The 22,710-nt window shown below is 32.9% G+C and overlaps 2 protein-coding genes across 3 annotated transcripts in view; one reads left to right on the top strand and one right to left on the bottom strand.

Annotated features, from left to right (window-relative positions):
• The window catches only part of LOC149482402 (proton channel OtopLc-like), a 59,236-nt gene extending 36,780 nt beyond the window's left edge, over positions 1-22,456 (bottom strand). The window contains exons 1-2 of one of the 2 annotated variants that reach the window (XM_089703726.1): positions 22,327-22,456; positions 21,195-21,552 (exon numbers count right to left, since the gene is read on the bottom strand). In XM_089703726.1, coding sequence (XP_089559852.1) covers positions 21,195-21,415 — 221 coding nt within the window. In that variant the 5' untranslated portion in view covers positions 21,416-21,552; positions 22,327-22,456. Of the gene's footprint in view, positions 1-21,194; positions 21,553-21,804 lie in introns of both variants that reach the window. The other variant, XM_089703727.1, reaches the window with a different exon arrangement.
• On the top strand, positions 11,645-13,182 carry LOC149482403 (uncharacterized). Its single transcript, XM_089704372.1, has 2 exons — positions 11,645-11,881; positions 11,976-13,182. The coding sequence occupies exon 2, from the start codon at positions 12,049-12,051 to the stop codon at positions 13,180-13,182; it is 1,134 nt and encodes a 377-aa protein (XP_089560498.1). The 5' UTR covers positions 11,645-11,881; positions 11,976-12,048.
• Positions 22,457-22,710: the final 254 nt, after the last annotated feature.

Below are 22,710 nucleotides of genomic sequence, written 5' to 3'. Positions count from 1 at the left end.
CATCATAATATTATGTAGGTCTTGAATGTTGCTTCACGATATCCATTAACATCAGACATCATAAAATCATTTATTTATATCTTATTTCTTCGCATTTTAAAGTAAAAAGAATTCCTTTTCGGTTTCATGCGATATAAGTATGTTACTACTATTATTTCCAATAAATCTTTAGAACTTTTCAGTGTATAAATGTTTGTTTTGTCTTTGTGCTATAAATACAAAAAAGTCGCGGGAAAATAATCACATGCTACACCTTATTCGCATCATGCAAGTCGTGGGTAAGTAACTAAGTATACAGAACTAGGTTACACTACATTAATTATTGCAAATAGCTGACCGACATGGCGCCATTCCGTCTACTGCTATTACCTATAACTGTTTAAGTGTGTTTATGGTATATTTTATAAAACAACTTTTAGACGATCTGATAATAAACCCGATAGTTAGAACTAGATAGATTTGGAAGAACATTTAGGGTGCACTCACACACATCAGTCACCGTCAAGTCACCGATGACTGATCGGTGACGGTTCGTGTACGTATCCACAAACACCAGTCACCGTCATGTTGTCCGTCAGTCACGTCGCCGGTTTGACTGAATCATTGAACACATACATCAGGTTAGTCAGTGATTAGACGTGTGTCACGCTAGAGAACATGTAGCAATTGACGGTAGCACGACGCTGACTGAACTGAGACGTGACGGCACCGGGTGAGTGGGGATAAAAGTATGATACATGTATGGAAAGATTATTTGACGTGCCTGACCGGTGACGTCACTGATAGATTTCGTGCCGGCGACTGTCGTGTGGGAACAGAGTCATACTAGAACTATTGATACATATTTTTTTTTAATCCTGTCCGGTGACGTGCCGTGACGGTGACTGATGTGTGTGAGTGCACCCTTATGCAGGTTTTAACGTACATATGTTATCATAGTGATAGAAGGTACTAGTATTTTATAATCTGTGTCATAGTTCAATTTAAGAAATTTTAGCACTTAAATAATATCCTGCCATTCACAGTATGAACCACTCGGCAATAAATTCTTAATACAACTCTAAAGGGCTCTTGAAAAATGCAATAAAATTCAATAAAATTCCCGGCTAATAAATTGTCTTTTCATTTGCAGAGAGATGGAGTAAGGATGTTAATGTTTCGATTTCCTTGACGGCGCGACTGTTTATTACATAAGCAAATATTCCCTCTTGTCTCTGTTTATTACTTTTGTTGTTTACGCGAGAATACAATATATCCATAGTATAAAAACAAAGGCATTTAGAAGTCAGAACAATATATTTTATTGCTTTGATTTCATGCGAAGTATGTTGGTGGAGACGACAATATTGGACAGTAGAAATAAAATATGGGTCATAACTTAACTTTCTCACATAAATGTGGACTCTTACGTAAGTATTGTTATATTTTCTAATCTTTTTCGTTCAAACATTAGAATTAACAAAAAAAAAGAATAACCGTGATAGGTAGTTTACTGGCTTGTGCAATTTTCATCTAGAGTTTGAATATCTATCTTTAGTGATAGAGATTAGAGGCTAATATCAGAAATGTAAGAAAATTTCATACAACTTCAAACCTAGCTAGGTTTAGGTAAGAGATTACGTAGCTACGTAATCTCCAGAACAATATAATGCAAGCTAAAATTATCACTTTAAAGCTGCGAACCTAGACATGCATAATATTGAATACAATCTGACTGGACTATTGTTAAGTCACGGCTGTACAAACAAAACAACGCCACCACGTGGTAAGAAGAATAGAATCGCTATAAGCTGCGTAGGCGTCAGGCGACGTCGAGTGCCACGACATGTGTAGAGCTCTCCAGCTTACAATGCCTGTAAGTCTGCAAGTTGACACAAAAGAAACTTCAAATAGTCTAAGTTATGGGGGTTTCTTAATGCCATGGTATCCCAACATTTTATGAAATTTTAACTAAAATTTAAGTTTATTTTATGTGGTAATAGTTAAAAATTAGAAAAATATAACAATTCTATTTTCATTATTTTTAAAATTCTCTACATGTGATATTAATTCAACGCTAGGCACCATTATAATTTATTATTAAACTATCGCACATTAAAAGAAAAGGCACAATGAAAAGGCACAATTCACGAGAACAATCAATATTAAATCTCGGTCAAGTATTAACTCTACCTGCAAACTGCAGAATTGGGGACAGGACAGGATAAGAGAGAACGTTAAACTTTTTACATTTTTATTTCGCTGGACGTTAAAAAATAATGAACTTTTTTCCAAAAGTTGGTGCTCCAGTTCCGACGTTTTTTAACATTCCATTCAAAAACTCAATGTGCACCCTAAAAATTTTCGCATTATATTTTTAAATCCAATTTAAATAAAATAAAAGACAACTTTTGTTTGTTAACCCAATTGTGTGAACTTTAATTGGCCTCTAATCTGTAGTACTTATTAACACACAATATAATTATGTACCTACATACAATAAAAATAGGTACATATAATATGAATAAATCATTCATAAGTTACTATGAATCAGCGCCTGAGTAATAGACGAAAAAGATTTAGTCAAAGCATCATTTCTTGTCAGCTGCAAAAATCATTAGTATGTTCGGGCCATCACTGTTATCTACCCCAGTACGTATTCCTTATTTTCTCACGTGATCTCGACATTCAACACACATCTGGCCTCCATTAATAAGGGAAGAGATAAATCTTAGATCTGACTCAATTCGGTAATGTAATGAGTAATTAGTGGTTATGAAATAAATATCTTAAATGCAACTTAAATACTCAATCGTAAATCTTTAAGAGCTTTTATAGTTACTAACTTTTTACTTTTTAGTTTCAATTTATAATTAAATTTTTCTGAAAAATTGTTAAAGCGGTGCCTACCTGTAATTTAGATAGGTACGTAAATACTAATGTTTATTTTAAGTTACATTTGAATTGTTTGAACAAAAAATTATGTATCTAGTTGGTAAGCCTTTTTTTAAATAAATTAAATTAAAAATTAAACTTACTACAGCAACTAGATTTCACAACCGTAAAAAATAGACCTTTTTTAAATATATTTTCTTTAGTTATTCGTTTGCGTTTCGTAAATAGTTCCAGCTAGGATTTTGCAACCGATTATGAATTACATTTATTAAGAATTAAGGGACAACGCAATTCCAAGCTCAGGTGTCCCTTAATTACATTCCTCTTCTCCGTCAGGTGTCTTGCAGCATCCTCGAGAACGTCGTAAAAAGTCATTTAAAAAAACATCCCGTCAGCCGGGTCATTAACCTCCATGTAACACAAACACTACAAATTTCTTTAAGTTTATTTCGGTTCCAGTTCCACGAAATAAGGAAAACCAGATTAAAATTTCATTTTATGATGATTCAAGTAAAAGTTGCTTGATAGCGCGTTTATTGAAAGCAATTTTGTAATTTCTAGGTAGAGTTGTTTATGTGTTATATTAATACTAAATGATGAACCTGATTGCTGGTGTGTTACATTAATTTTGAAATTGAAAGTTTGAGGATTTTATTTAATTAATTTAATATGATTTAATATGATAACAAAATAGAATATATGTGTGTGAAATTTAATTTCAATTCAAAGAATTCAGTTACTAAATGTAGGTACTTATCTACTAATTCCTACATATAGATCACGCATTATTTATATTTAATTTGTGATTGTAAATGTATACTACAGTTGAATTAAAATAACAAAAGATTGCAATTCCAAACTTTTGAAGCTTAATAAAATTAGCTCAGGCTTATAAGCTTGTTATACAGAACCAATAGAAAGATAAAATTATTATAAACTCTATTTCATAGACGAATTCAATTTTAGCTTGATGAACAGAATAAATTACTCCTACTAATCCATTTGTTTGTTCTACCACCGTAGCTTTAAGCATCTTATAATTTAAGAGAATGTGAAAACATTTCATGGTATGCTTTTGCCTTAAAAGGGTAATAAGTTTAGTAGACAAGTTGAATAAATAGTGTACACTATCTGTATAATAATATAATGAAGATTGAATTTATTGTTCTTTTTAGTGGATAATACTTAGAAACTATTTAACTAAATAATTATTTCACCAGAAATAGGCTACCTTATTTATATCTCACTAGCTTTCCGCCCGCGGCTTCGCCCGCGTTTTCAGAGAAAAACCCGTTCCCGTAGGATTTCCGGGATAAAACCTATCCTATGTCCTTTCTCGGGTATCAAAATATATCTATACCAAATTTCATGCAAATTGGTTCAGTAGTTCAGGCGTGATTGAGTAACAGACAGACAGACAGAGTTACTTTCGCATTTAAAATGTTACTAGCGGTCCGCCCCGGCTTCGCCCTATGAAAAATAGATGTTGGCTGATTCTCAGACTTACCCCATATGCACAGAAAATTTCATGAGAATCGGTCCACCCGTTTCGGAGGATTATGCAGACTAACATTGTGACACGAGAATACTATATATAAGATATTATAGTATGGATTATTGACTTGCCGGCAGATAGTTTGAAAAATAAGTAGGTCTATGAAAGAGAAATGAGTCCAGCATTCACAGCCTAGTGTTAATAAGTTGATTCATGCAGTTCTCGCTTACAAGCGCCAAAAAGTGTGTCAATGAAAAACCTCATGCACTTAACCGTAACGCGAAACGGAAAATTACGCGAACTTTATTATGCATGCGGATCTCTGTGTCTGATGCGACTGATAACGGTCTCGATCGCTGCATAATTCAGGATATTGACGGCGAGACAGCTGACAAACTATGGAAACGAATTGATTTGCTAAACTCACTGATTCCGATTACGGCAACGGGATTGAATAAAAGATACGTGACTTTTGAAGGTCTGGAAAACATTGGGACTTTGTTTATCTCGACTGTCATGGTAAAATATACAGTAGGGGGTGTTCAGTTTAGGCCTGAATAAATTACATTACAATGTTATGTACAATGTTATATTAAATAATAATATGTCATGTACAGTGATAGCGAGGAGCAAAATATTTTATTAATACAATTTTGCAGCATATTCCACATAATATCATACAGAATATAATATCATCCTGATATCTGTTTACAAATCCCTCTTCAAAATTAATAAACTGTATAAAAAAAACGAACAAAAACACATTTCGTGTTATCCTTAACTCGCAATCCATCTTCATTTGATAATTCGGCAAGCGCGACTTTGCGAAACACGTTTATCACGGACCGAACGTGACTGTCAGAAAGAATGATAATTTTGCGGAATCACGAAGGTACTATAAATAGATGGCTTCCCTGCTTTAAATACAGCAGCCCACAATGTTTGATTTATGGTGCGTGATAGGCCGTTGAGTAAAATATTAGTGGGTTGGGCGTCAAAAGCAGGGGAGACTCCTTTGTGGCTCTCTGTAGACAGATACGATTATATCAACAATTTTTTCTCGCTTTTGACATATTGCTCCTGGTCCTACGTGCCTGCGTTTTAAATGCTCTCTATATTCATATAGCTGTTTATCTTCATCCTTGCTGTCACCCCGTCGTTTATCTATATTACACAATAAATGGCTACTTATTAAGAAAAATACAATAATATTTTAGTTTAGCTTTAGTATTTAGATTTCTTTGTTCTTTAATTTTAATTTAAATACTTACAGAAATCAATAAAGGGACCGGCGATAAAGAGAATTTCCAATAAACAGATGTCAATTCAATCAACTCTCAACAAAATTAATCAAGCTAAATTAATACCTGTTTTGTTTGCCATTATTCATTGGTTGCTAAAAGTTCCTTGATGATACCTCCTCCGTTTCCAAGTTCAGGGATTAATTACGGAAGTCCTAAAGCAGTTCCAAGCTAGTAGAACAAAGATCAACACCGTTAATGCGAAATGGGCGTACACAGAGAACATTATACCGCGGCTAATATGAAATGCAGACGTGAAAGCTCGTTAGTATGACTCGAAATTGTTTTAGAGCCTCCTTAGGCACCGTGCACTCTTGAGCATCTCTCATCTTACTTGGTTTTATTAGATTTTAGCGAGTCTCATTTTCGTCGTTTCCACAAATCTGTGTTTTTTGTACGTAGGTATTTTGTAGAGGTGTTACATTGCTATGTAAATCGGAACGATGCGGTTAACCGCTAGACGAAGGAGCAATTTTTTATTTTAACCTTGTATAATATCAACTTCTTACAATGTAAAAACTTTAAATAATGTTATTTATTTCTTACATCTTTACCTACACATTACTTATGCACATCAGAAAGCCCACCACATTTATGTGATGCAATTTTCAGTTGACAACACACAATTTTTGATGCTTCCCAATTTTACAGGCTGTCACCCACATATCTGCTGAAAGTACGACAAATTCTGTCACGGCTGACTGAGCCGCAATCAGGAAATAATGAAAACTGCCTTTGTGATTCGAGAATTGTTAACTAGCGCAAGTGTCTTTGTTTTGTGCATATAATTATTGTTTGAAACCTGCCTGGTGCCTGCGTTTGTATAAACAAACTGGATAGAGCTCATTTTATGCTAATGGCAGAGGCTGCAAACTATTTGCACAATTTGAAGGCGAAGCTTAGGCTCTGTTTCAGAACACGTTCCGTATAATGCTTCATAGAATGTATTTGGGGTAATTGTTTTATACTCGCATGCTCTACAAATTGATACGGCTTCGTAGCGAGTTAAATAGAAGCCCCTTAAATTGATATGAGCGTAGAACAACTTGCATCAATTAGCTTATCGTATTATAAATTCCCATTCCCAATTAATTAGTACAACCGAATTAAATATATTTTTAAACTATAATATTTAACGTGTCAAAAAGTAATAATGGTTACCGCGTATGATAAATGTATTTACGAATTTAATTCTTTAGTGAATTTTAAATTAAAATTTCCGTAAACATTTTTTAAATTTCAAAGCGATAAGGATAGCATTTTATAAATTAGATATGTATTTTTATTGTCTATTTAACCTACATAAATAGGTACAGAAACAAAACACCAGCATAATTTATTAAATAGCTTTTAGTATATTTTACCTGTGCAAAAATGTAAAAGACTCATGAGCTTTTACTAGGCATTACTAACATAAATCCATTAACGATGTTTTTATTAAACTGCAAAATAAGCTTAAAACAGCTTTAAAAATTTTAACCTACTTTCTTTCATAAAAATTGCTCACTGCTATTAATGCTTCCTCGCTTTAAACTTTCTACAAAAAAGTAAAACAGCTTAAAAGTTCGTTACTATGAAAGGCTAATAAATTATTCATCATTGCAATTTTTATTTCATTGATATAATGCCGTGTTCTTGAAACTTAAATCAATTTTGTAGATAAAACGATGCGAGTTATAAGGTTGATAAAATGAAACTTACAAATGGTGATACCATGAAATGAAATGTTTACAATTTGTATTAATTCATACGGAGTATAGGTAGTCAATCCATTTATCGCTCATGCTATAATTGGACGCCGATCGACGAATATCAGAAATGCGAATAACAGATAACTTTAATTATGCGCTACGCTTTTGACGCCCGGAAATGCAGCATCGCAGTAATTCGTGGCGAATACCGCGGATCTAAAACTACGTGGAAAGCGTAGTGCATTGCTGTGTACAGAACATAATCCGCGATGACATTGTTGTCAATGGAGCGATGTACAGCGTTTTGGCGCGGGTGGATTCGCGTTCTGTAAAAGCTTTGGGGAAGGCCGTTGCCGAGCCGTCTGGCGTGAAATTAGCGTCGCATGTCGTTTCAAGTGAACGTACTCATGTGTGTTCCTGTTTCCGAATCATGCTATAAACTGTCTGTTTGAGACGAGGGGACCGCATGCTCTAATCAACGGCGGAAGCAGACGGAATGATTATAGTAGAATGATAGCTATCCGATACAATGACTGTAACGAGCACCACTGGAGGTACGTCTTAATTGGATCTATTAGCATCTACAATTAACGTTTGCAAGGCAGTGATTTTTTATACGCTCAGAAGAATAAATGACGAAACATTTATGCATTCTGAAATAAATACTCATTTAATGACTTAACTTACTTAGTAATTTAAAAAGTAGAAATGAATAATTTTTTTTTTATTTCCTATTTTATGAAGAAGTAAAGAACGTTCTCTAACGTTCGTTTTTTCAATAATTTTAATACTTTTTCAGGAGCAGCGCTGTATATTTCGGACCCATAATTCCTTTGAGCCTGATGCGTCCCTTGGCTCTTCTAAAGCCATGTTAAAGTATTTTATGAGAAGACATTCTGACGTTATCCTCCTCATCGGGACGTTTTTCGATGCAATATAGAAAAGCCTGAGAAATCATTTATAAAATACCAACTAATGATTTCTTACTTGACAAGAAAGATTATCAATTACCGCTATGGTTATTTTTACATGGTCACTTGGTTATACACTGTAAAAAACATACTACCTATATAATTATCTACACATTACATTCGAAAAAATATAAACGTAAAACATGATGTAAATAATACGGCTTCCTAACTACTCATCATCCATTTCTCACTTATAAAAACTTATAAAAATCGTTTAGGAATACATACTTTAATATCCAACGCAATATATTAACTAGATTTTATAATAAAATCGTCGCATTTACAGCCTAATTGACGGTACTTGATGTGCAACGTTAAACGTAGTTAAACGACGCACGTGAGGATTAAAAATTGTAAAACTCATATCACTTGGTATATTTTACATCACTTAATATGATAACTATTTACGGTAAACAAAATATTTACTATAATTTACACTGAGGTGGATACATCAGTTAATTTTTCAAGACCGTTTATAAAAAACAAATTTACTTGAAGATTCGACGGTTTTATCAGTCTCAAGATATACAATGACTGATTCAGATTTCTTCGAAGTTTTATATTCCTGTCCACTGATACTTATCTCTCAAACATTTTTCCGTTTAAGAAGGATGCTTTTAAACAAATTAGCTAGCTTTTCAACTTTACGAGCATAAAAGTAAATGCTTTTTCATTTAATTTCTACATAAACTGGATAATATTTATACATTTTTCTTTAATAAATAAATGTTTCTAAAGATGCATAAATCTATTACGCAGGAATTTGCACACATTTTCCACATGCATACAGTTGCTTAGCATCCCCTTTTAATATTTTTATGTTTTAATTTATATAAATATACGTTTTTTGACTTAGATCTTAAAGAAATGTATTCGACGATTCGTTTACAAAGCCAAATATAACTATAGGAATGTATAAAAATCCCTAGTAAAATACGAATTTTAGTCTTAAGTATATAACATGTTTGTCTACTACATTATTTAGTTCATTAGTGTGTTATTGTCTCAGTTGTTTCAGTCTTACTTAATAATTATTATTGATTGTTATGCGTAAACAAAATCATATCAAAATTTTTGATTAAACTCTTCAAGGATATGCCTTCCTTATAATATTTGCCTTTGATTTAAATATGTAAATATGCCAACAACCATTTATCTTTTGAAGACTTAATTCACCCACAAATCAGTATTTCTCATTTCCTTAAATAAATATAAAATAGGTTTATAATCGTAGCAATTTAGTACATTTACATAAAATGATACCTAGTCAATGGTGCTGGCAATAAATCGAGAAGTGTAAACTCTCAAACATAATTATATCGTAGGGTGTCTGGATGACGTCGTGTTTAACTCTATTACGTTTATTTGCATAGCAATTTCATGAAATACCATCACATTATTCATATCATTTTCCATAAATTAATATACGCGATAATTTAAATCGTGTATTTATATAATTAATTCATGCATTGTACATTAGAGATTCGTATGCCCAATTCCAAACAAGACGTTCTTATCGAAGGATTTTCCCGTAAGAGCTGGCGACTTAAAATGTATCCAATGTTTTACAGGAATCTTTCCTAAAAATGTAATAACGTGAAACATTTTACTGTAGGTACCTATATGCGAACAAGGGTTAACGCAGGAGCCTACCTGACCCCTCATAAAATTCTTAACCTAAACTTTTTCAGTTTTACATTTAATGGAGGTGCACTTTTGATATATCAATTCTGTAATTAAAACAACTGTATTGTATTTTATCATATTTGTGTACAGTTCTCGAAGGGATATTTTGTTCTACTCTTCTGCTGAAAGTGAAATAAAGAATACAAATATAAAATATTTAAATACTCTCTTGACACCAGATTACTATTTGATCGGTTAACTACCTTGTAGGTAATAAATAGAACTAACATCAAAACGGAATAAAAACAACAACATCCTTTACTATTTGAAGGAACCTAAATCTGAGCTTTATGAGAACTAAATCGTTTTAAACTTAATGGATGTTATTAGACATTGCGCAAGAGTTGCTAGTTATTAATACGCAGACCACACAAGACGATCGTGAGCGCAGGTCGTGACACATGATGACGGACGATAGGCAACATAGCACTTGTGTAGGATATAATTAACATCTTAAACTTATATTATAGAGATTTGTTTAAAACTGTTTGGCAGATTTTTTAAAATCCTTTTACCTTTCGAAACGTGAAAACTGTATCTTTATATTATACTGTTTATAATAAACTAGCGTCTTGCGGTCCGACCCGGCTTCGCCCGTCGTACATATGTAGCGTACAACTCTCTGGGACCACGTATATTTTCAACGGCAAAATAATTCTAAAATCGGTTCAGTAGTTTCAGAATTTCGCTGACGTACCAACGTTAACTTACGATTAGCTTTGTGTAGTGACAGTATTGTATAAAGAGTAACAGTACTACAAAAAGCGGCAGTACTTTATTGTGACGGGTTCAAAGCTATTCTTTCGCAAGACATTTATTATAAGCCTAGAGCAATGTGCCCAGTCAATAGCGAAATACATATTTCATATTCATGAAGCGTTTCCGGATCACCCTCTAGATAAAAATAGATTATAGAACCCATATACATACCACATTGAACGTTATAAACTAATAATTTGCGAATGTTTTGCGAACAAAAATACATAGTATATTATCTTAGAGCGATATAAATTGGTGAAATATGTATTCAGGAGCAGGTGCAGTTTGAAACTAGACTCTACTGTATGATTTCAAAACTTATTTAACTATGGTGGTATGGTACCTATATTTAATTCTAAATCTAGTTCTCTAAAGAATCCATAACATAAAGTTATAAACAGGGATAGTTACCGATGTTGTATATTTAATGATAAATCTGTCAAGTCCCATAATTACTTTCGCGTACCTATAACCTAGGTTCTTTGTGAATCCTGCATGTAGTAAAGTATTGCAACCGTGTCATTTATTTTTACCTAGAGTAACAAGTGTAGAGAGTAGAGACTAAAACAAAATAAAAGTCAATAGTAACATTATAATACTTAAACTCTTTGCCAAATAATGTAAATACATCAATCTCTACAATACATTGTTTTATAGAGATTATCTTAATTACATACAAATTCACGAAAGAAAAGAGTTCATTTAACCCAGTTGTTACTATCGTTCTTTTAAAAGGACGCACCATAAATAAAATTGTTATTAACAATGAGGGCATTTTTGAAAAAAATGTTTATATTCGTTTGAAACCTCACGGTTGTAGGAATTGGAAAATTAAAGTGTTGTGTCGTTTTATAACAGTGGTATATTTGTAATGAAAAATATATTTTTCATTAATTTGAATTCCCGCGCAATCTGACCGAAACATCAAAACAGTTTATAATTCTATGTTTGAGTCTAATCTGTGGTAAAGAAAACTTGAAGGTAATCTATGGATCTCACAAAAAGCGCTCGTCATTGTGGATAAAATTACTATTGATCCTTTATTGTGATTTAATTAAGAAACGACACAATTATAAACATTAAATGTTGTTTCTTTATTTACAGGTACGATCTTGTGTTAATACTAAATGTGGAATTGAACTAATGAATACTAAATGTGAACTATGTAAACTAATTACAATAAAAACTTTATTTACAGAGAAACTCAATTGTGTTTTGTGTCGCCCAAAACTTGGGAAAATACCTTATAAAACAACATTTATTGTAAGAAGATGGAAAAATTAAAATTTATGTTCCAAGTAAAACCAACAACAGATGGAAAGTCAAACTTTATTGCCATAACCTCAATTGCCACGCAAGATGACAGAGTCTACTTAATCCCTGAAGAATATCAAACAATATCGTTTCATAAACATATCTTAGCCTCGAAAAGCTTCACCACTGTGAAAAATACATTAAAAAAACGATATCAAACCAGAAATGTTTGGATAAAAACTACAGAGGATATTTTGAAAACATATGTTGATGAGGACGGCAACATGATTTTCCAGGACCAATTTCTAGAGGAAAGTACCCAAGAACAATTATCTTTTGAGAGTAAAAAGTATTCTGAAGATCCTGTAATAAAAATTTTAGAAAAATTAGTTGAAGATCAACAAAACAAAGAAAAACAAAGCGTAAAAAAGTTAGCCGAGAGATTTGTTATTGAAAAGTTTGACGGAAGAAACTCAAGTGCATATGAGTGGATGAATGTATTTGAAAAAGAATGTACAAGGTTTGATATAATAAAAGATGAAGAAAAAATTGAAATCTTCCGACTATTTTTAGAAAAATCATGCATTGATTGGTATTCTTCCATGATGATAAAGTTAAGTATACACTCCGAATGGTCAAAATGGAAATCAAGTTTCTTGCAAACCTATGCCAATAAAGGTTGGACATCTAGCAAGTATGCTTTATCGTTCAAGTATCAATCAGGATCTTTACTAGACTATGCAGTGAAAAAGGAAAAACTTTTACTCGAGATAAGGAAAACAATGGATTCAGGTACCCTAATAGACCTTATTGCGGCTGGTTTGCCAGAACATGTACTTAACAGGATTGATAGGGAAACATTGAAAGATACAATAGATCTTTTCAATGAACTGAGAAAGTTTGAACATTTGGAAAACAAAAAGAATTATTCTAACTATAGAAAATATGGAAACTTAAAAGGCAACTATAAAAACGAAGATAAAACCCCATGTAAAATTTGTGAAATGTTAAAAAAGGGAATTCGCTATCACCCCGAATCTGCCTGTTGGTTTAAAACAAGAGAAGATGATAAAACAAAAGAGAAAAACATAAAACATATAAATAACTCAGTGATAGAAGCAGAATTACATGAAACGGAACAAAAAAACTAATAGTGACACCGTTAATAAATGTCAAACTGTTAATAAATGATACATTAGCAATTGATGGAATATATGATTCGGGTTCAAATGTTTCTCTAATTAATTCAAAATTATTAAAACTAAAAGGCAAAGGAAACAGTTTGAACAAAGCAAATTTAGTAACAATTAATGGTGTCAAAAAGGCAAGTGGTTTGACAAACTTAAAAATTAAAATATTTAAAATAGAAGAAAATGTCAAAGTATACATTATAGATGAACAAAACTTCAAATATGATTTTTTGATTGGATTAGACATGATAAAGAAGTTCAAGTTAATACAAAATGAGGACTTAAAAATTACCCAAAAACTAAACTTGAATGAAGAACAAGTAGAAGATATTGATACAAATATACAAATAAATACTAAGAGAAAAAAACAAAAGAAAGTGGAAGAAGCTTCTAATGAAATAATAGAAAACAAAAATATAAAGAAAGAATATAGGATTAATTTTAATGAAAATGTAAAAGAAGAGGATTTTGAAATAAATACTAACAATTTAAATGAATATCAGAAAGCGGAAATAAATAAATTGATTAATAAATATAACACAGTTTTTGCAAAGAATAAATATGATGTTGGAACTGTTAACGGCTATGAAGCCAGAATAGATTTGTTAGTAGACACATATTGCAATAAAAGGCCCTACAGATGCACTGTCGAAGACAAAAGAGAAATAGAAGAGCAAATAGGTAAATTATTGGATAATACACTTATAGAAGAATCCTACAGCCCATTTGCTGCACCTGTCACATTGGCATTTAAAAAAGAAGAAAATAAAAAATCAAGGCTATGTATAGACTTCAGAGATTTAAACAAGATTGTAGTACCAGAAGCCCAACCATTTCCGCTAATAGAAGATTTAATAACTAAGACAAGAAATTGCAATTTTTATTCAACACTTGACATAAACTCTGCATTCTGGTCTATCCCTTTGAGAATAGAAGACAGGAAGAAGACAGGATTTGTAACACAAGAAGGACACTTCCAGTGGACTTGTCTCCCGTTTGGTCTAAAAACTGCACCAGCAATTTTCCAAAGGATATTAAGTAACATACTAAGAAAATACAGACTCACAGATTTTGCTGTAAATTACATAGATGACATTTTGATATTTTCAAAATCTTTTGACGAACATATCCATCACCTAACACAGCTGTTTGAAGCCATAAAAACAGAAGGATTCAGATTAAAATTTAAAAAGTGTACATTTGCATCAAACTCTGTAAAATACCTAGGTCATATAATTCAAAATAATTCTATTAAACCAGTGAAAGATAATCTGATTTCGATAAGGAATTTCCCTACTCCTAAAACTCAGAAAAATGTAAGACAGTTTCTAGGAAAAATCAATTTTTATAATGAATATATACCAGGAAGTGCGATAATATTAGATCCGTTGCATAATTTACTTAGGAAAAATCAACCATTTATTTGGTCTGATGAATGTCAGAAAGCATTTGAGAAAATAAAAAGTCTCCTATGCTCTCAACCAGTGCTAGAAATTTTTGATAAAGATTTACCGATTAATATTTACACAGATGCTTCTATTCAGGGTGTTGGAGCTATTTTGAAACAGACGCAGTTAGATGGAAAAGAAAAACCAGTAGCTTATTTTTCTAAGAAACTTAATGGAGCCCAAAAGAAAAAAAAAGCGATATATTTAGAGTGCTTGGCTATCAAAGAAGCAGTGCGATACTGGCAGTACTGGCTGATAGGAAAATCATTTACAGTTTATTCAGACCATAAACCACTAGAACATATGAATTTGAAAGCGAGAACAGATGAAGAATTAGGCGACTTGACATACTACCTATCACAGTATGATTTTAATATAAAATATGCTCCAGGAAAAGATAATTTGGAAGCGGACTGCCTCAGTAGGAATCCTGTGTTGGAAGCAAATGAAAACCAAGATGAACAGTTAAAAATAGTTAACACAATAACACTAGAAGACATCTTAAAAGATCAAATAAAAAATAAATATATACAGTGCAGAAAAGATAAGTTACAAATAAGGAACAATGTTTACTACAAGAAAGTAAACAAAAAAGAGAAAATAATTATATCGGAGAAATTCAGCTTAGAATTTATGAAAAATGTCCATACAGATCTTGGTCACATAGGAATTAAACAGATGCAAAGAATGATTAGCTCAGTGTATACAGCAGAAAACATGTCAAAAAATATAAAAAGTATCTGTGAAAATTGTATAGTATGTTTAAAAAATAAATCAAGAGGACAAAATAAATATGGATTGATGTCCCACTTGGGTCCTGCTACAAAACCTTTTCAGATATGCTCTATTGATACCATTGGGGGTTTTGGAGGTTCTAGATCAACAAAGAGATACTTACACCTGCTATCAGACCACTTTACTAGGTATGCATATATTTTAACATCAAGCACTCAAAATGCAAACGATTTCATCAAACTGATAAGCAACTGTGCAGAAACAGATGAGATTGAATTGATACTCTCAGACCAGTACCCAGGTATCAATTCAAAGGAGTTCAAAAATTTTTTGGATGAAAAGAATATTTCATTAATTTTTACTGCAGTGAACTCTCCTTTCTCAAATGGCATAAATGAAAGACTAAACCAAACGCTAGTCAATAGAATCAGGTGCCGGATAAATGAACGTGAAACAAAAATAGCTTGGTCAACTATAGCCCACAACTGTGTAAAAAATTACAACGAAACAGAACACACTGTTACAGGGTATGCTCCAAAATACCTACTCTATGGCACAGATGTGACAATTTTACCAAATGAGCTGAAGCAAAAGAAGACAGAATACAATTTGTTCCAGGCCAGGGAAAAAGCTCTTGAAAATACAATCAGATCACATGATTACAACAAGACAATTTATGATAAAAATCGCAGACATATAGACTTCAAAATTGGTGATACCGTTTTTGTGGAGAATGGAAACAGACTTAATAGGAAGAAGCTTGATGTATTAAAACTTGGGCCCTACAAAATTTTAGAAAAAATATCAAAGTCAATTTACAGGATAAACACGGATCATAGGAAGTCAGAATCAAATTTTTTCCACATCTCGAAACTAACGCCAGCCCCTGACTGCACTTGAAGAGTGTTGAGCTCATTATTTTTCTCTTTGGGAGGGAGATGTAATGAAAAATATATTTTTCATTAATTTGAATTCCCGCGCAATCTGACCGAAACATCAAAACAGTTTATAATTCTATGTTTGAGTCTAATCTGTGGTAAAGAAAACTTGAAGGTAATCTATGGATCTCACAAAAAGCGCTCGTCATTGTGGATAAAATTACTATTGATCCTTTATTGTGATTTAATTAAGAAACGACACAATTATAAACATTAAATGTTGTTTCTTTATTTACAGGTACGATCTTGTGTTAATACTAAATGTGGAATTGAACTAATGAATACTAAATGTGAACTATGTAAACTAATTACAATAAAAACTTTATTTACAGAGAAACTCAATTGTGTTTTGTGTCGCCCAAAACTTGGGAAAATACCTTATATATTTTTAAATTATTTTAGAATTTCAGTCATTTTCCATTGATAAATCAAGTTAAATGTATTATCAATAAATTACAACAAATTACTTGATTTATTTTAAATACACGTAATTTGAAACGTGTTTTATCAGAAATATATATTACCTACTATTAGATTACATTTTATTTGTGATATTTATGCAGTTTTAATTGCCGTTCTTTTAAAAGGCCAGTAGTAATATGTACTACTACAGAGTACTTTTTTGCGCATGCACTCTTTGAAGAGCATCGCAGCATCGGCGAAGCCATGGTGCTCTACTATGGCGGCCATCCATGCAAGCAATTCATAAGAGGGAAACCAATAAGATGGGGGTATGAATTTTGGGTGGGAGCGACACGGTTAGGTTGCAGAGTTTGGTGTGATCCATACCAAGAACAATCGAATGATGTTGGTAATCAACACAAATACCAAATGCCTCTGGGATTGGGTGCAAGCGTTGTATTACAGTATGCCGATGTACTGCGACAAATATAGGGCAAAGCTGCATTCCATTTATTTTTTAACAACTTTTTTACGTCCATTCATCTCATTGATGAACTTCGAGTACGAGGAATAAAGGCTACTGGCACAGTACGGGAAAATCGCGTCGCGAAATGCCCTTTGCCTGCTGCCTTTGAGAATTGAAAAAGACACCACGAGGTACATTCAAGCATCAATCGACCAGAGCAGAACAAATTTATTTTGCAAATGGAATGATAACAGTGTTGTGACTGTTGCATCAAACGTTGATACGATTCAGCCTGTGTCTACGGTAAAGAGATTTTCACAACAACAGAAGAAAAATATACATGTCGTAAAAAAAGTACGAGAAAATGGGATGGGAGGGGTGGACAGATCCGACCAGAGCATCGGTTTGTACAAGACATCTATCAGAGGCAAGAAGTGGTATTTTTCTTTGACTTGTCATGGACTAGATATGGCAGTACATAATTCTTGGCAAATATATAAGTAAAAGGGGGCCATTATGATTATCTCCACATTCGTAGAAGTGTTGGAACTGCTCTGCTCGAAACATATAAGAATGAGGAACGTAAAGGTGCTAGAGTTTCCGTGAAACCTCTGGATTTGATGGAAAAGATCACATCATTAGGTACAGAGACAAGCAGCTTCGGTGTATAGAATGTCACAAGAAAGCCAATTTCTATTGTCCTAAATGTAATGGAACCTTGCATTCTAAATTATGTTTTGAAAACTTTCATATTGCTACATAAAAATATGTGAAATGTATGTTGTCATTTTAATATCATAGTCTACCTACTTAGTAGTACATATTACTACCGTCCTTTTAAAAGGACACCATTTTCCGAGATTTCCACGATAGATAAAATTTTTATACTATTTTTCCAGTTAAACTTTTTGCAATATGGACACAATATGTAAATTTCACCTTAATATGATAACAAAAATTGTTTCAGTAACATCTGGGTTAATATCAGGTAGTTATAGAAGTACAAATAGTTTTAGCGCTGTATGTAAATAATCGATACTCCTATTGACTACAATATGTTATTTACCACACGTCAATGATCACTGTTATATTATGAATGCCGTTGCATGTTATAAAATATACAATTATCAATGCGGTTTAGGTTAACATGAATGTATCTAGTAGGAATGTCTAATTTTGCTAGCTTTGCTATTCCTATGTGTAATGTAGGTAATATAATGCTTACTTACGGTGGCTTATAAATGGCAAAATATACCAATATAGGATTGGTATATTTTACCGCATAAGGATATTTCATTGACAAGCAAAGCTTATTTATACTTTGACCACTGTGAGTTGTGACTGATTAGAACCGTCTTTCCAAACATAAATACAATAAAAATAAACAGCAACCAAATCATCATCCGTTTGGAAGCTACGACTCCCGAGGTAGAGCAAGATACACATCTTTAACTTAAAACATCCGTGAAATCAAAAGAAAATCAAATATTGTTTACTTGGAACGAATGATGTCGTGTTAGTAAAGATTAAATTTTTTTACATTATAAATAAAAGTCGTATTTTAAGACTACCTAGTTATCCAAAAAAAATCAACAACATTTTAAACTTCATCATTCCAAGACCAAACGGTCTAATCTTCCAATATAAGCGTTATAAATGGCTAAAATAAATTACATTGTGAAACAACGGTTTAAAAGCCAATGTTTATTTAAATAAAGTTGATGAAGTTTCGAAAAACATTGAATGAGGAGCGCCTATTGTAGCGGTCGTTGAACGTAAGATCAATATAAATGACGTGGATGAATACGTAATAAATCACAAACGGCAAATCTGCGACGTCATAGTTATCTATAATCTGTATACAACGGCTTTCATTCATGTGGTCTTCAATAAAATGTGTTTCAATTGTATTCGACATCAAGTGTAAAAGCCAATGGGGCATAACCAGTGAACGACAATGAGCTAAGATAATTTAGAATGAAAACATACCAATAATACTAGAATCACAGCACAGCTTTGCTCGCATAGTGCTTGTAGGTAATAATGTAGCCTGCAGTCATTTCCTGATCGACTGATCCTTTTGATTTTATACAGAAGCAGTACATATTTGCGTAATTTTTTAAGTACCTAATACTAGGTACCCCTGATAAATCCCAATACTAATGTGCAATTATGTTAGGTATTATTGTTAAAGTAATTTTTGTAAAAACGAGCTCTTGTAATTTTGCATCTATTAAACGTACAAATAAATGGTATCTATTCGTCAAGTAGGTATCATCAATATATTTAATAGAACTAAACACATATAAATTGGTTGTAACTTTAAATCAATTATGTTGGAAAGCACTTTAAGTAAAAATAAACAGACATTAATCCGTTTTATTTAAAAGTACTCTGACGACGGTTTCATTTAAGTAATGGTGCAACGTTAAAAAAACTATTAAAGTTTAAGAAGAAACGCTGGAGATGCTTTCTATTTTTTAATTGTATTCTATAGCTCGTATATACGTTGGTTGACACAAGTCGTTAAGAATACAAAAGAATTAATAATATCTTCTTTATTATTTCTGTCAGTCTCCTTGGGATTCATCCTGAGACATTTCAATCTATCTTAGGCTGATCACGTACGTACCAGACAAATAATTCATCCATCCCATACTTAACAAAATCATTTAAATTTTATATTATTTTCAGAAAAAAAAAAGATATACGAAGCTTTATGGTCAAGATATTAGTAGATATGCACGTGTACTCAAACTCATCCATATAATTGACAAAGCAAACTTAAATCGACATATTATCTCACATAGTAAACTTTAATTGGTCGGTTATTAGCGCGATGAGCAAGCATGAATCTGATAACCTGAATAGCTCCATCTCATATGGTTATCTGACCCATAGGGCCGTAGAAAGCCTTATCGGACCTGTCAAACGAGTGTCTGACTGACATGCTCTTGCGTCGAAGTACTCTACTTTGCGGTCTTCGCGGTTGCCGTATAATGTGGCAGATAAAAAAACATTCATGTTTATTGTATCTTGATGAATGTTAAGAACGGCTTGTTTACTGTTATTTCGTATTATTTTCTTGTAAGATATATTTGCTGTTACATTGTTTCTTAAAAAGTTATAGCTCATGTACATACTAATATTATAAAGCTGAAGAGTTTGTTTGTTAGTTTGTTTGAACGCGCTAATCTCGGGAACTACTGGTCCGATTTGAAAAATTCTTTCAGTGTTAGATAGCCCATTTATCGAGGAAGGCTATAGGCTATACATCATCACGCTAAGACCAACAGGAGCGGAGCAATGTGGGTGAAACCGCGGGGAACAGCTAGTAAAATATATGTAGAGTCATGACATATGTTTTAAGAACACACAAATATTTTTATATTGTTAAGATACAATTTACAATTGGTCCATTGAATTCGCCAGTATAAACCTGATTGTCCATTCTTTGTTTCCCAGTTAAATTTTTACCAATTATTGTCACTGCAAATAAAACAGATAATTAAGTGCAAACAACACGTCGCTCAATTTAATTGTCTGAAATCGATTGGTGTCTGACAACCACACTTTGCACGTATCCTATTAACATCGGTTACATTTAAACACCCCTTTATTTTTTAATAAAGCAATTAAAGTAGTATAGAGAATTTTGGTTAATTATATTATTTTATTTTGGTTATAAATAATTGGTTTATTAACAGTATTTCTTTTCTTCTTTCTATTTAATTCTAGATGAGACACAAATATTTTGATTGTTTGATATTTTTGGATTTTGGGATTGGTAAGAGTTATAATCTAAGAATTGTAGCCAATAAAAAGTTAATTTAATATACAGACGTTAAAAATCTTAACAAGAAAGACCATAGGATGAATAAAAGAACAATAAAACACCTTAGCTGTCTATTTTCAAGCCTAAAGTAAACAAGCAAATGTCGTCAAAAGGAATAAAAATAAAGAGAACAATGCAATTGCACTCACCATTGCGACAAATCTTTGTCTTCAAGCCCAGAGGGAGTTGCAAGAGTGTCGGCGTCGCCTTCCGCTCTCCCTCCTGGGTGCTCCGGGATAATCCTTTCAATAGTTGTTACTTCTTCAATATCAGAATCGATTCCTTGAGCAAAGTCCATATAAAAGGACTCCCTGGAATCGCTTGACCCTCGTCGCAATTTTAGCGACAGATCCGGCGAACTATCATCCATCTTGGTCACTTTTATTTCACCTCCATTCAAACTTTAACTATCAATATACAGTTCGCTTTCTCACTTCTTTGTAATCCATTTTGTTTTCATTAAAACCAAAGTTAAGCCATCTTCTTAACTTTGTTTACAACTGGTTCCTGAGATAAAATCAATTTAAAGACAAAACTTTTCCTAATGACGGACACGTTTTATCCTAGTTTATAAATACATTATTTTTTACTCTATAATAACTATATAATTGAATTCCAACAACTTGTGCTTTGGCTAATTTACGTTCCAAACAAAACAGATGCTTACAATGAAAAAGAAAGAAAGAAAATAGTTAATAGAACAATAGTAATTTATCTCTGTTAACCAAAAAAAGAACCGTCGTAAAAAAGAACAATGACCTGTGAACCGTTCCTAGTTTAACCTTCCCCAAAATCGACTCCGTTTCCCGGCGTTTTAAATGAACACCGACGATGGATCGCACGCACAGTATAAAAAATAATTAAAACGTAAATAATTGGCATAATAGGACAATTTTAGTTAAAATTAAATCAGGTGCTAGTAACGTCATGCTTATATTTTTATTGTGTTATGTTTGCGCGGCAAAGGTGCTACCAAAATAATCGAAGCCATCAATCAAATTATGCGCCTAAAAGCTACCGATCATAAATATGTATCGCAAGTAGTTTTAAATATTTGATATGGACGATCCATCCTGTTGAGTCATTTATAAATAATTCATATCCAATCATTTTTAACTGATCGCTATTTGTTTGATCTCAACATCCGTTATGTTAAAGTTAGCGTGCAACCGAACAGATTCAAAAACCTAAAACTACCGCAAATTATTTAATTATACATTCGTGATGAATAAAAAATATCCGTCACTAATCCTCAGGGAACAACAATAATGCGCTACAAACATTCGTTTACACACGAATAGGCCGATTCCTATTCTAGACACGCGCGTAGTGTCACGAAACTCTACGTATTCGAACACGTGAGAGAAACTCGCGGCGCTGCGGCAGCGCCCTCCCGCGGCAAAGGACAGCGCGCGATTGCCGGGAGGTGACCGAGCACGGTAGGGAGGGGACGCACCCTCGCCAGCGGGATCAATCTGAACCCGGAAACGGATCGGCCTCTATGGGGTAGCGAATACCGTCGCAATTGCTTCCGATGAACTTGAATATAATTGTTCGAGACAATCTATGTCACATGTTAAGTGGCTGGTTCTTTCGTTTCTTTATCTTCAAAACTCTGCGCACTGAAACACAGTCGTTAACTTGCTTCAGCTGGCAGTTTCCCTT

The sequence above is a fragment of the Colias philodice genome, chromosome 15 (genome assembly GCF_061535455.1).
Source record: "Colias philodice isolate Cphi_HAF_F1 chromosome 15, ilColPhil1 Martin Lab GWU primary, whole genome shotgun sequence".
In the NCBI taxonomy this organism is placed as follows: domain Eukaryota; kingdom Metazoa; phylum Arthropoda; class Insecta; order Lepidoptera; family Pieridae; genus Colias; species Colias philodice.
This window is presented reverse-complemented; position numbering and strand designations above follow the sequence as displayed.

What these genes read in the sequence shown, in the direction of transcription:
- LOC149482403 (XM_089704372.1), top strand. Translation starts at nt 12,049, where the DNA reads ATGGAAAAATTAAAATTTATGTTCCAAGTAAAACCAACAACAGATGGA.